Source organism: Coregonus lavaretus (assembly GCF_964263955.1).
Source record: "Coregonus lavaretus genome assembly, chromosome: 9".
Taxonomy (NCBI): Eukaryota; Metazoa; Chordata; class Actinopteri; order Salmoniformes; family Salmonidae; genus Coregonus; species Coregonus lavaretus.
Window position 1 is genome coordinate 51,854,795 of NC_139996.1, and position 15,198 is coordinate 51,869,992.

A 15,198-nucleotide genomic window follows, 5' to 3' on the forward strand; every position below is an offset into this window, starting at 1 on the left:
TTATTATTATTATTATTATTATTATTATTATTATTATTATTATTATATTTGGCCTTGTGTTTTAGGTTATTGTCCCGCTGAAAGGTGCACTTGTCTCTCAGTGTCTGTTGGAAAGCAGACTGAACCAGAATTTCCTCTAGAATTTTGCCTGTGCTTAGCTCTATTCCGTTTCTTTGTATTTTTTATATATTTTTTGTATTTTACCCCCTTTTCTCCCCAATTTCGTGATATCCAATTGCGATCTTGTCTCATCACTGCAACTCCCAACGGGCTCGGGAGAGATGAAGGTCGAGTCATGCGTCCTCCAAAACACGACCCGCCAAACCATGCTTCTTAACCTGCCAAACCGCGCTTCTTAACACCCACCCACTTAACCCGGAAGCCAGCCGCACCAATGTGTCAGAGGAAACACTGTTCAACTGACGACCGAAGTCAGCCCACAGGCGCCCGGCCCACCACAAGGAGTTACTAGAGCGCGATGAGCCAAGTAAAGTCCCCCCCTGGCCAAACCCTTCCCTAACCAGGACGACGCTGGGCCAATTGTGCGCCGCCCTATGGGACTCCCGGTCACGGCTGGTTGTGAAACATCCTGGGATCAAACCTGGGTCCGTAGTAATGCCTCAAGCACTGCAATGCAGTGCCTTAGACTGCTGCGCCACTCGGGAGGCCCATTCCGTTTCTTTTTTATCCCCAAGAAAATTCTCAGGACATGAAGTTATTTTCTTTGCCATGTTTTTTGCTGTTTTACTTTAGTGCCTTATTGCAAACAAGATGCATGTTTTGGAATATTTGTATACTGTACAGGCCTCCTTCTTTTAACTCTGTCATTTAGGTTAGTATTGTGGAGTAACTACAATGTTGTTGATCCATCCTCAGTTTTCACCTATCACAGACATTAAACTCTATAACCGTTTTAAAGTCACCATTGGCCTCATGGTGAAATCCCTGAGTTGTTTCCTTCCTTTCCGGCAACTGAGTTAGGAAGGACGCCTGTATCTTTGTAGTGACTGGGTGTATTCAATGTCTGCTTTTTTTTACCAATAGGTGCCCTTTGCGAGGCATTGCAAAACCTCCCTGGTCTTTGCGGTTGAATCTGTGTTTGAAATTCCCCGCTCGACTGCAGAACCTTAAAGATAATTATATGTGTAGGGTACAGAGATGAGGTAGTCATTCAAAAATCATGTTAAACACTATTATTGCACACAGAGTGAGTCCATGGAACCTGTTTTCGCTTTGTCATTATGGGGTATTGTGTGTAGATTGATAAGGGGAAAAAAAATAATCCATTTTAGAATAAGGCTGTAACGTAACCAAATGTGGAAAAGGGGTCTGAATACTTACCGAATACACTGAGTGCACAAAACATTAGGAACTTTCCATGGCATAGACTGACCAGGTGAAAGCTATGATCCCCTATTGATGTCCCTTGTTAAATCCACTTCAATCAGTGTAGATGAAGGGGAGGAGACAGGTTAAAGAATCATTTTTAAGCCTTGTGACAATTGAGACATGGATTGGGGTATGGTAGTAGGTGCCAGGCGCACCGGTTTGAGTGTGTCAAGAACTCCAACACTGCTGGGTTTTTCACGCTCAACAGTTTCCCGTGTGTATCAAGAATGGTCCACCACCCAAAGGACATCCAGCCAACTTGAGTTTGAGTTGAGTTTGAGTTTGAGTTTATTTTTACAGGGACAGTGCACATTAATCAACGTTTCAGTAAAAGTGCCGGTTTTAGCCAGCCGGCTAATTTTCAACCGCAGTCCTTGGGCAGGTTATTAAAAACAATTACAATATAGACAATAACAACATCGAACAAGACATAGCATACAGACATAGCAACATAGGACAAACAAGACGTAGCATACAGACCGAGCAACATAGAACAAAAAGCAGCAAGACAAAATTCATAAAAGCAACAAAGTGTTTCCACACCTCACAAGTTACAGACAACAGACATGGAAAGCGGCAACACACAGCTAGGGACCATGTTCACAAATCTGATTGACCTTTAGCCATGTCTTCAAGCATTTTGTGAAAGTGTGATATGTGGTGCAGTTATGTGTGTCTGATGGCAGTGTATTCCAGACATGGGAAGCTCTCACAGAAAAAGCGGATTTACTAAAGGTGCTTTTCCTTAGGGGAACTACACAGTCACCTCTCATGGCAGACCTTGTGGATCTGCTGCCATATGTTTGGGTTTTCTGTTTAACAAAAATACTGAGTGGAGGGGGAACTTGACACAACTGTGGGAAGAATTGGAGTCAACATGGGCCAGCATCCCTGTGGAACACTTTCGACACCTTGTAGAGTCCATGCCCCGACGAATTGAGGCTGTTCTGATGGCAAAAGGGGGTGCAACTCAATATTAGGAAGGTATTCCTAATGTTTTGTACACTCAGTATGTGTATGTATATATACTGAACAAAAACATAAACGCAACATGTAAAGTGTTGGTCCCATATTTCATGAGCTGAAATAAAAGATCCCAGAAATGTTCCATACGCACAAAAAGCATATTTCTCTCAAATGTTGTGCACAAATTTGTTTACATTCCTGTTAGTGTGCATTTCTCCTTTGCCAAGATAATACACCCACCTGACAGGTGTTGCATATCAATAAGCTGATTAAACAGCATGATCATTACACAGGTGCACCTTGTGCTAGGGACAATAAAAGGCCACTCTAAAATGTGCAGTTTTGTCACGACACAATGCCACAGATGTCTCAAGTTTTGAGGGAGCTTGCAATTGGCATGCCGAGTGTAGGAATGTTCACCAGAGCTGTTGCCAGATCATTTAATGTTCATTTCTCTACCATAAGCCATTGTTTTAGAGAATTTGGCAGTATGTCCAACCGGCCTCACAACCGCAGACCACATGTAACCACGCCAGCCCAGGTTCTCCATATCAAAGGTGGGACATACATATACAGTTTGCCACAAACACAGGCTTCAGGGAAGCTGTGGGTCCTTGCTTCCGTGACCACCACATCCCTAACTATGGAGCTTCCCTATAACAACCACCACTGGAGGACGAGGAGAGGGTCACTGCGAGCCTGTGGGGCTCCGGGGGCTGCTCCATGGGATGGCTGGCTCAGTAACCCAGGACCAGATTCAGAGGATCAAATTTTTTTTTTTAGGGGGTAGATCAGCTTTAATATTGCAGATACTTCTATCAATATAATTGTCTGCATCACTTCCAATCCCCCATATGTTTTGTTTTTTCTCGCAAATATATATATATATATATATATATATACACATACATACATACACATACATACATACACATATATATTTCCCTTTATTACTTTCCAACCCTACCACCCCTTCCCTAATTGTAGTAAACTAGTGAACAACAATGCTTAGGCCTCTACTTCCAGCTTATACATACTATGTACATTTTATGGACACAGTCAATTTTACAATAATTATATTTTGTTGTTTTTACTCCTGAACTTCCTCTACCCTCAACCTCTCCGATCATTTTCATGATGTCCATCCGGTTTGCTTCTCTTTCTAACTGTGCTCTTTCACAAAAGCTCTCAACCTATAACCTATACACTTATTATGGACACAGTATGCTTACATTATTAGCTATCTTGTGGTTATTATTTGTTGTTAGTTGTTATTAGTCCCATCCTTCAACTCCATTCAACACCACCCATCTATCTGTTAACACCATCCATATTGGATTTCTATTTGACATATATTTTTCAACTGTACTGTGATGGTTTACAAAAGTTCTGAACCTTTCTATTCTCATTGTTTCTACAGATTGTAAATTGAAAATAAACATTTTTGCTAAAAGTATTATTATATTATTGATCGATTGACTATGACTTTTCAGATCACCCAGTAATGCTATCTGCAGGGTTAGCTCCAGGTAAATATTGCAATCCTTTAGCCATTCCTGGACCTGTGTCCAAAAACAAGCTACAAATGGACAGTACCAAAAAAAAAGATTTAATGATTCTGTCTCTTCTCAGGAAAATCTGCAGAGCTGGGAAGATTGTATCCCCCATATAAATAACATTCTATTGGTAGCAATTTAAACATTCTAAGTTTTGATTCAGAGGATCTTGCACTGGGTACTGAGCTGGAGTGGGAAGGACATGGGGAGCGGCGGAAGACCTCGTCGGAAGGCTCCGGTGAAGTCAGGGGGCTCAGAGCTGTAAAACGGTTAGAGAGCCGCAGCTTTGGACGAGAGGGCAGAGGGAGGATACGTTGGAATGTTCCTCCTCTCCTACCTCTAACTTGATTCCACTTTGCCCCTCGATGGTGTAGAGCAAGACACAGTAGTTCTCCGGTTCTCGTCAGTGGGATGTGTTAATACGGGAAAGTGGTCCAAGGTAGTATCCTCAGTAGGTACTGCAGAGGAGCCCAATCTCGTATAGCACCAGGGATAATCACCTCAGTCATTTAGAATTGTTGCATCAAAAACAGCATGCAGTCTTGAAGACTCCTTAGCCAGAGCGAGACATTCTTTTAGGACCCTGTTCTCCTCTAGTAGCTCAATGATCTGGTCTGTTGAGGCAATGAGTTGTTTACACTTTTCACAAGTGTATAAATCAGTAAATCCTTACTCTTCCACTATGGTGAACATATCACAGGTCTCACATTGTATGGCTTTACTGTCCATCTCTGGATCCGACTCCAAATCAGAGCAGTCAGACATGCTTATACTCGGGTCAGAAACAGCAGTCCCGGCTACAAGAGCCAACCGTGATGTGAGACAAGCTTTGTTGGTGCCAGCCAAGTAACCTAGCTAGTCGGAGCTAGCCGGGGCTTGCCTAATGACGTTAGCGCCAGGAGACAGTAAAATCCAGCCAAAAAAGGTGTGTTAAGAACAGCACTAACACCATGGTTCCGAACACACAACAAAAGCTTTAAACTGTCTTAAAAAAATAAAACGTATAAGTATTTTAAAAAGTATAAAACACAGAAGCTCTGTATCGCCACTCCAAACTTTCTGCTTCCTACTTCCTATGAACACCAATAATTACAATACATTGTTGTCATACACCTTATAGTCTTCTGTTTTTATTTCAATTTTAAACATTTACTCGAGGGCACCCTAAGTGGAACATATTGCTGTGTGTTAAAGGAAAAGTTACCAGTTGTGTTGCGGAGGCATCTGCCAATTATGTTTTATATTATAAAACAATGAATGTACTGTAGCCTACTGACTACTCCCCCTATATCTTCCTATGGCCTCACAGAGTCTTGCAATCTGGGAGACGGAGAACAAGATGGTGTGCAAGCAGACGCTGGTGGATGGAGATGGGCCCAAGACATACTGGACAAGAGAACTGCAAGGAGACGAGCTGATACTGGTGAGGACTACAATAGTAATCATAGTAATAGTCAATACTACTAATAGTCGTAGTAGTAATAGTAGTATCGCTAGCCAAAAGCCTGAACTTGGGTGGTAACCTCGACACCCAGATCCAAATCTCCTGCTCCCAGTCTGTCAAGAGACTACTTGAGTGATTAAACAAACTCCCATTTTGACATGGATCCATGCGCATAGAATATAAATGAATTATTGGTAAACCTTTACTTGAAATTGTTATGAACTGTTATATTGCCTTAGAAAGGTCATAGCACCTTATAGATGCATACAGCATTATGAAACTATGTTGTGTGCTATTTCTTTATTATCCAATTTCAAGTCACACTTTATTTGGATAGTCCGGATTTATTATCAACAAACTATCCGTTGATAAGCAACTGCTTGCTAAGGTTACGGTTAGGGTCAAGTTTAGAATAAGGGTTCGGGTTAGGATAAGCGTTAAGTTTAAGATTAGGATATGGGTTAAGGTTATGGTTAGAGCTAGAGTTAGGAGATAGTTCATTGAACTATTTCTCAGTCTGTAGAGCATCTACAGATGGACTATCCAAATAAAGTGTTACCCAGTTTCATAATACACCATCACTGCATCTATAAGATGCTATGAATATGTTTCTAAACCTAATTGTCTGCAGTCCAGCCCGACTCCTCAGTCACAGACCTCATAACTACTGATATATAATGCGGGTATTTAAAAGCACCTGCTGTGCCCTATGAAATACTTTGTTAATAGAATCCCATAAGCAGCCACCCTGGAAATGCATCCATTTCCCAATGCCACATAAAGGAAATGATATTATAAGAGAGGACATCTTCTGAAGTGAGGAGCATTTACGTCATCTTTAAGAGAGATGTGCAAGGATTACAGGATGACAAGAGGGGTATATAACAGAGTATTGCCAAGACCATTATACTCCTGCTGCATGAAGCCAGTGAATACCGGTTTAAGTCATTTAGTCCAGAGCCTTATATCTCAATATAAGGGTTTAGTCTAAAGCCCCAAAAGTAAAATAGAATGGGAAGAGTTCAGGATCAGTCAAACGCACCATTATGCGCCAATGGAATACAGTTGACTGCAAACAAAGTGGAAAATGGATGCTCAGAAATGACAAGGTAGATCTTCCTTTTATAAAATGCTTGCTCTTCCTTGTCAATGAGTCACCATACTGGTGTGTGAGCATCGCTCATAAAACTGACGGTCGGGAAGGAGCGTATGTATGGATTTTCTTCCAGTGGGTTAGTAATAAAACCAGCTGCGTGTTGGGTGCACAGAGCCGGGCTCAAGTGACGTTGGATGTCTGACCTCAAGCTGGTGGGGGGTGCCTTGCAGCACTAATGGATCCAATTGATCTAGTTGAAGTATGACAGGCACTGCTCTTCTCACGTCAGTCTCCGGCACAGGAGGTTGGTGGCACCTTAATTGGGGAGGACGGGCTCGTGGTAATGGCTGGAGCAGAATGGTATCAAATACATCCAACACACGGTTTCCAGGTGTTTGATGACATTCCATTCCAGCCATTATTATGAACCGTCCTACCCTCAGCAGCCTCCACTGGTCCCCATGGACTATTGCACATGATATGACGCAACCCCATCATGGCTTGACAGAGGGCAGGGTTCTTCTCTTGTAACTACAAGAGGGATTCAGATGTTCTGTCGTTTCATACAGTATGATATATCACTCTCCTCTAATCCGGATATCTCTGATTTTTGAATTCCAAATTAACCAGGCTTTTCTTGTGTAGGTAGCTTTTAACTTTCTTTCAAGTTCAAAGGATTTAGAATGTTTTGATGGGTTCAAGGAAGTCAAATATTTCAAATTCTTAAAATATTTTTAACGTTTAGCCTCTTAGTCAAGCAACATAGCAGCCACCACTAATGCAGCAAATTAAACCCCAATGTGCACAAGTTGATACTTGAGAACATTGAATTACACAAAGATGATACTGATATACTGTTAAAAATTCACCCTGGAATCTAAGTTCGACATGAGGAAAAGAGTTGTTATCCATCATCAAACTTACACCCAGACGGCGTCTTTTGAATGATGGGTCAGACGGTGAGACTAAAATATATGCAGGAATTTCATGAAAAAGCCAAAACAAACAGTCTGGCCTCGATTCAAGGCTCAACCATTCATTTTAAGGAAGCACACAGACTCAGAGGCTGAAATTCAAAGTGATAGTTTGATTGTCTTTGGCAGTTCTCGCTGTAACTGGGGCGCATTTCCATAAAATATGCATGCTCCATTTAATTGATTATGATTCAAATCAGTGTTTAAGGCTATGTCTCACAATTAGCACAGCTTTCCCACTTCACTTCAAAAGAAAAAAATGGGAAAGAATAAAGCTGGTCACAAGGAACCCTCAATGTTAGCATTTTGAGGACACAGAGTACACTTACTTTGTTCTATTACCGTGAGCACTCATCTGCCATCAAGAGGTGTTATATATATATATATATATATATATATAGTGGAAATAAAACCAATGCTCAATTATGCTATAGCTTAACCTTTGCTGACTTATTCTCTTAACGGTATAATGTGAGCTTGAATTGAGAGGTCATTGGCATGACTGAGTATGGGAATCTGTGTTTGTTTGTTTTCCCTAGACGTTCGGGGCTGACGACGTGGTGTGCACACGGATTTACTTACGAGAATGAAGCTCCTCCAAGGCCGACCTGGGAAGGCAGAAAATGCAGAAAATATAACCAGTCAGATAGGTTATAACACTCCTTAACCCCCCATTTCCATGCCATGCTGAAAAATCAATATATAGTATATCCTGTGTAATCCAGCAGTATCGGCTGCATAGTCTACATAAAACAACATTTTCGTAATACGGTAATTCGTGGTGTGGTAATGTCTGTTACAGTTCTGCAATAACGGCGATTCTCAGTGTTTGATCCATATCTACAACCACTATCTTCTTTGTTGAGTTTGTCAATGTTGCAAACAGGAATAAAAATGGAATTAAAAAAATTGTGTGAGTGTTCAAACTGATATTTGACAGTATCCAAATAGAGTTACTCAAGCCTTTCCTAGGATTAATAGTGAACATAAAGGTAACATTACTCAAGTCTCTCCAATGGGCCTACAGCTAGAACATGTTTGACAAGTAGAACAAAAACAATGAAGCATTATGACCATCCCGTGTCACTTTATTTGGACTAAGAAAATGCACTTTATGACACTGTCAAGAAGCATCGTGACCATCGGAATCATATAAGCCAGATAGGCCTATCACATACAGTGCATTCGGAAAGTATTCAGACCCCTCGACTTTTTCCACATTTTGTTACGTTACAGCCTTATTCTAAAATTGATGACTTTTTTTTCTCAGCAATCTACACACAATACCCCAAAATGACAAAGCAAAAACCGTTTTTAGAAATGTTTGCAAAAAAATAACTGAAATACCACATTTACATAAGTATTCAGACCCTTTACTCAGTACTTTGTTGAAGCACCTTTGGCAGCGATTACAGCCTTGAGTCTTCTTGGGTATGACGCTACAAGCTTGGCACACCTGTATTTGGGGAGTTTCTCCCATTATTCTCTGCAGATCCTCTCAAGCTCTGTCAGGTTGGATGGGGAGCGTCGCTGCACAGCTATTTTCAGGTCTCTCCAGAGATGTTCAATCGGGTTGAACATCGGGTTCAAACTTGTCCCGAATCGGGTTCAAACTTGTCCCGAATCCACTCCTGCATTGTCTTGGCTGTGTGCTTAGGGTCGTTGTGTTGTTGGAAGGTGAACCTTCGCCCCAGTCTGAGGTCCTGAGCGCTCTGGAGCAGGTTTTCATCAAGGATCTCTCTGTACTTTGCTCAGTTCATCTTTCCCTCGATCCTGACCAGTCTCCCAGTCCCTCCTGCTGAAAAACATCCCCACAGCATGATGCTGTCACCACGCTTCACCGTAGGGACGGTGAAAGGTTTCCTCCAGACATGAAGCTTGGCATTCAGGCCAAAGAGTTCAATCTTGGTTTCATCAGACCAGAGAATCTTGTTTCTCATGGTCAGAGTCCTTTAGGTGCCTTTTGGCAAACTCCAAGCGGGCTGTCATGTGCCTTTTACTGAGGAGTGGCTTCCGTCTGGCCACTCTACCATAAAGGCCTGATTGGTGGTGTGCTGTAGAGATGGTTGTCCTTCTGGAATGTTCTCCCATGTCCACAGAGGAACTCTGAAGCTCTGTCAGAGTGACCATGGGGTTCTTGGTCACCTTCCTGACCAAGGCCCTTCTCCACCGATTGCTCAGTTTGGCCGGGCGGCCTGCTCTAGGAGGAGGCCACTGTGTTCTTGGGGACCTTGAATGCTTCAGAAATGTTTTGGTACCCTTCCCCAATCCTGTCTTGGAGCTCTACAAACAATTCCTTCGACCTCATGGCTTGGTTTTTGCTCTGACATGCACTGTCAACTGTGGGACCTTATATAGACCGGTGTGTGCCTTTCCAAATCATGTCCAATCAATTGAATTTACCACAGGTGGACTCCAATCAAGTTGTAGAAACATCTCAAGGATGATCAATGGAAACAGGATGCACCTGAGCTCAATTTCGAGTCACATAGCAAAGGGTCTGAATTCTCATGTAAATAAGGTATTTCTTTTTGTATTTTTTAAAAATACATTTGTAAACATTTCTAAAAACCTGTTTTCACTTTGTCATTATGGGGTATTGTGTGTAGATTGATGATAATTGTATTTTATGTAGTCAATTTTAGAATAAGGCCGTAACGTAACAAAATGTGGAAAAAGGGAAGGGGTCTGAATACTTTCCGAATGCACTGTACATGCCCTTATATCAGTCATCAGTCAAAAAGAGGGGGTCTTGTCCTGCTGCTGAAATCTGCTCCTGAATTCATCCCAGTCATCAGCAACAGAGCATTGGTGTAGGTGCATGTCTGACATCAAGTGTGCACAATTACAATGATAATTTTATATGGTCAATAAAAAAAAAGATATAACATAAACATACTGTTGACATGTAGGTTATGGTGTGGTGGAATGTTTTGCCTTGTGTGGTAGGTTTTGTACTCTTATTTGGTATTACACTCTTATTACACTCTTATTACACTCTTACACTCTTATTTAGGCTTCATAACCAGCCATAAAATAACGCAATATATGTCACAACAGGTCTAAATATAGGTTATGACAACTTATGTCAGCTGTTATGAAATTATGACATGGTTATGACCGTGGCATAATGTGTTATGACGCTAGGTGTCAAGTAAAGTGTTACCCAAAAACCACTCTGGAGAAAGTTTTACCAACCCTACTAACAGGCTGTGACATAGAAAACGTTTGACATGTAGGACAAAAACTGCCCTGATTAATGTCCAACAACTCCAGATATACTGGGGGTTACATCGATTAAATTAGACTAACATTGATGCAGGCACTGTAGGCCCAATTCATTTGCTTTCGTTTGGCTGCCTCAGAAGACCTCAGAAAAAACGCCTTCAAATCCAAACTCAATACCCCCACGCTTCATATTCCATCCGACAATAGCGCAGCCATTCATCACTCGCGCTGCATCATCTTCCAGACAACCCTGCAGAACGACCGCCTTCTCGCGTCTGATACTCCAGGCAATGAGATTAAAGGCAGAATGGAGAGACGAGATAAAACCATACAGACTAAACCGAAGACAGTAAATGTGTTTTTTAAAAGGCTGTCGCTAGCGTGACAAATGGCATTGGCGAATTTGCATGAGTGCACTGTTCATGGTAAGAGAACAATATATCACTGGAGAACAATGAGAAATCTTTATGGTCTGTGTAGTGTATTGGTCTGAACAGTGGAAAACTCATTCAAGTGAACAAAAAGTGCTCTTTTGTGATGACTTGTGGCATTGAAGTCAAGAGTCAACCCTAAGAACCAGTTATGCAAAAAAAATTAAGAGATATTCTAACAAGTCTCCAGATTAGATCATTGCAGGAATGTCAAACATGACCTGCAGGTTGTCTAAGTACAGCCAGCTACTCAACCCCAGATGAACAGAACAGATAATCACAGCAAACCTGAAAATTACATGGTGCTTATCTTTTCCATTCATTTTGGATTGAGGCATATAGCTGGATCTACAGATGGCCTGGGATACTGATCTTAACAGAAGACTACATTTGAGGTCTAAAAACATCGGACAATTCTGGGATGGTTATATCCATTTCAAATATCTATGCCTTTAATCCGTGCCTGAGTTCAACTCAGCTCAGATTGAGGAGTGCAATGAGAAAAAAATGAAGAGAGGAGCTAATTGAAAATGGGATCAAAGCTAAGCAGCATCAGATGTGAGACGCTCTGCGGGAGGATTCCCTGGGGCTATGTGTGGAACAGCCACAAAATCACAGGATTAAGACAGATCGTGGGAGGATTCTGGGGAGATAACCCACTCTCAAACAGCAAGACTGAGCTCATTTGTACTCCAGAAAGTTTGGATGATGGATGATAAGTGTGGGTGAAACCACTCCAAACATTTTTACAGCCCTCAAACCACACCCCAATACTCTTCAGGGCAAAATACAGAACAAATTAAAGAGAAAATTCATGGACTGACTGAACTGTTGATGTGTTAATGTATGTGAAGCCGGGAGTGATGATTGTAATACCTCACAAGGAGCAGTAACACATACCCGTGTAGTAATACTGTGATTACTATAGTAACAATATTGTACATACCGCATCTTGTGGGCACATTTGTGACATGTTGGCATTAACAACATCACAGCACTAGAGTGTTGACAGGTGGTTTTTACCAGTGGTGTAAAGTACTTAAGTAGAAATACTTTAAAGTACTACTTAAGTAGTTTTTTGGGGGGTATCTGTACTTTCCTATTCATATTTTTGACTACCTTTTACTTCACTACATTCCTTAACAAAATAATGTACTTTTTACTCCATACATTTTCCATGACACCCAAAAGTACTCCTTACATTTTGACAGGAAAATGGTCCAATTCACCCACTTATCAAGAAAACATCCCTGGCCATCCCTACTGTCTCTGATCTGGGGGACTCACTAAACACAAATGCTACATTTGTAAATTAATGTCTGCCTGATGGAGTGTGCCCCCCCCCCCCCCCCCCCCCCCCCCCCATACCCCCCCCCCCCCTTTTACTCAAGTATGACATTTGAGTACTTTTCCCACCACTGGTTTTTACCAAAGCTAGTACACAGGCCTTGTGTTGGGTTATCGTCACCATTTCAATGGGAAACATATTGCCACGGACCCTCAACAGCGGAAGCCTTGACACCGACGAAAGACGTGTCCACGTTCTATGGCAAGAAAATGGCACCACATCTAAAACAAAAAGCTAATCTGTCTGTCTTTCACGGCAGCCAGGGATTTTCAACACTCCGCTCCGAGAGCCGTAACGCTGCAGCACAGCTGCGGTTCCCATTATTTAACACAGAAGCTGCCAGGACGAGAATGTAACGCCCCTGCTTTTTGACCTGGTATCCCTTGAAATAATGAGTTTCCCCCTGAGTGAATCACAATGCACGGGGAAGCCGGGTCCGGGGTACAAGCCGCTGAGATGTTAATTTAATGACGAGCTGCAGCTCAAATGATCGTCCAAACAGCTGAATAAAGTCATTGTTGTTTTGCTTCGGTCTTTCCCGCTTTAGGCTTTGCCGCAAACAGTGGGTCCTCTGTCACCAACAGTAGAGAGGGACGGCTCTTCCCAAAAAGCTCGTCCTTTCCACCACCCAACCCCAGTTAAATTCTCCACAAGGGTTTTGAAGGGGCGGGGGCCCTGCTGAAAATGGCCCATTGGTTTTGTGAACTGAGACAATTAGTGCCTAATTGGAGCATATGCAGATTATCAGAACGAGAGAGAGAATAACGAATTACTAAGTGTTTGCACCTGTACAGTTTGCACCGGTTTCTTTTTACAGAGGGGGATAAAATAAAAATAAAAGTGCTTTATTAATACTTCACTGTACATTTTTATTGTTCGCTGAACCTTTATTTAATCTTTTGTTATTTTTGTTGTTTTACAACCTCTTGAAAATAAGGTGCAATCTTTGCACTGGTGCTAATGCTTAGTTAATCTGTCCAAAAGTGTTTTAAAATCAGGATTAGACCAATATATATTACATGGCCAAAGTATGTGGACACCCCTTCAAATTAGTGGATTCGGCTATTTCAGCCACACCCATTGCTGACAGGTGTATAAAATCGAGCACACAGCCATGCAATCTCCATAGACAAACATTGGCAGTAGAATGGCCCGTACTGAAGAGCTCAGTGACTTTCAATGTGGCACTGTCATAGGATGCCACCTTTCCAACAAGTCAATTCGTCAGATTTCTGCCCTGCTAAAGCTGCCCCGGTCAACTGTAAGTGCTGTTATTGTGAAGTGGAAACGTCTAGGAGCAACAACAGCTCAGCCGCGAAGTGGTAGGCCACACAAGCTCACAGAACGGGACCGCCGAGTGCTGAAATGTGTAGCGCGTGAAAACCATCTGTCGTCGGTTGCAACACTCACTACTGAGTTCCAAACTGCCTCTGGAAGCAAGGTCAGCACAATAACTGTTTGTCAGGAGCTTCATGAAATGGATTTCCATGGTGGAGCAGCTGCCCACAAGCCTAAGATGCGCAATGCCAAGCGTCGGCTGGAGTAGTTTAAAGCTCGCCACCATTGGATTCTCGAGCAGTGGAAATGCGTTCTCTGGAGTGATGAATCACGCTTCACCATCTGGCAATCCAACGGACAAATCTGGGTTTGGCGGATGCCAGGAGAACGCTACCTGCCCAAATATATAGTGCCAACTGTAAAGTTTGGTGGAGGAGGAACAATGGTCTGGGACTGTTTTTCATGGTTCGGGCTAGGCCCCTTAGTTCCAGTGAAGGGAAATCTTAACGCTACAGCCCACAACGACATTATAGACAATTCTGTGCTTCCGACTTTGTGGCAACAGTTTGGGGAAGGCCCTTTCCTGTTTCAGCATGACAATGCCCCCATGCACAAAGCGAGGTCCATACAGAAATGGTTTGTCGAGATCGGTGTTGAAGAACTTGACTGGACTGCACAGAGCCCTGACCTCAACCCTATCGAACACCTTTGGGATGAATTGGAACGCCGACTGCGAGCCACACACATATATACACACACATTTACATATACAGTGCACATTCAGAAAGTATTCAGGCCCCTTGACTTTTTCCACATTTTGTTACGTTACAGCCTTATTCTAAAATGGATTAAATTTGTTTTTTTTTCCCTTATCAATCTACACACAATACCCCATAATGACAAAGCAAAAACAGTTTTTTAGAAATGTTTGCAACTGTATTAAAAATAAAGAACAGAAATACCTTATTTACATAACTATTCAGACCCTTTGCTATGACTCGAAATTGAGCTAAGGTGCATCCTGTTTCCATTGATCATCCTTGAGATGTTTCTACAACTTGATTGGAGTCCACATGTGGTCAATTCAATTGACTGGACATGATTTGGAAAGGCACACACCTGTCTATATAAGGTCCCACAGTTGACAGTGCATGTCAGAGCAAAAACCAAGCCATGAGGTCCAAGGAATTGTCCGTAGAGCACCGAGACAGGATTGTGTCAAGGCACAGATCTGGGGAAGGGTACCAAAACATTTCTGCAGCATTGAAAGTCCCAAAGAACAAAGTGGTCTCCATCATTCTTAAATTGAAGAAGTTTCAAACCACCAAGACCTTTCTTAGAGCTGGCCGCCCGGCCAAACTTCGCAATCGGGGGAGAAGGGCCTTGGTCAGGGAGGTGACCAAGAACCCAATGGTCACTCTGACAGAGCTCCAGAGTTCCTCTGTGGAGATGGGAGAACCTTCCAGAAGGACAACCATCTCTGCAGCA

The 15,198-nt window shown here is 42.3% G+C and overlaps 1 protein-coding gene across 1 annotated transcript in view; it reads left to right on the top strand.

Moving 5' to 3' along the window:
- The window catches only part of crabp1a (cellular retinoic acid binding protein 1a), a 40,928-nt gene extending 32,601 nt beyond the window's left edge, over positions 1-8,327 (top strand). Inside the window, exons 3-4 of the mRNA XM_084168342.1 lie at positions 5,221-5,334; positions 7,965-8,327. Of these exons, the coding sequence (XP_084024468.1) occupies positions 5,221-5,334; positions 7,965-8,015 (165 nt within the window). The 3' untranslated portion in view covers positions 8,016-8,327. The remainder of the gene's footprint in view (positions 1-5,220; positions 5,335-7,964) is intronic.
- The last annotated feature ends 6,871 nt before the right edge of the window (positions 8,328-15,198 follow it).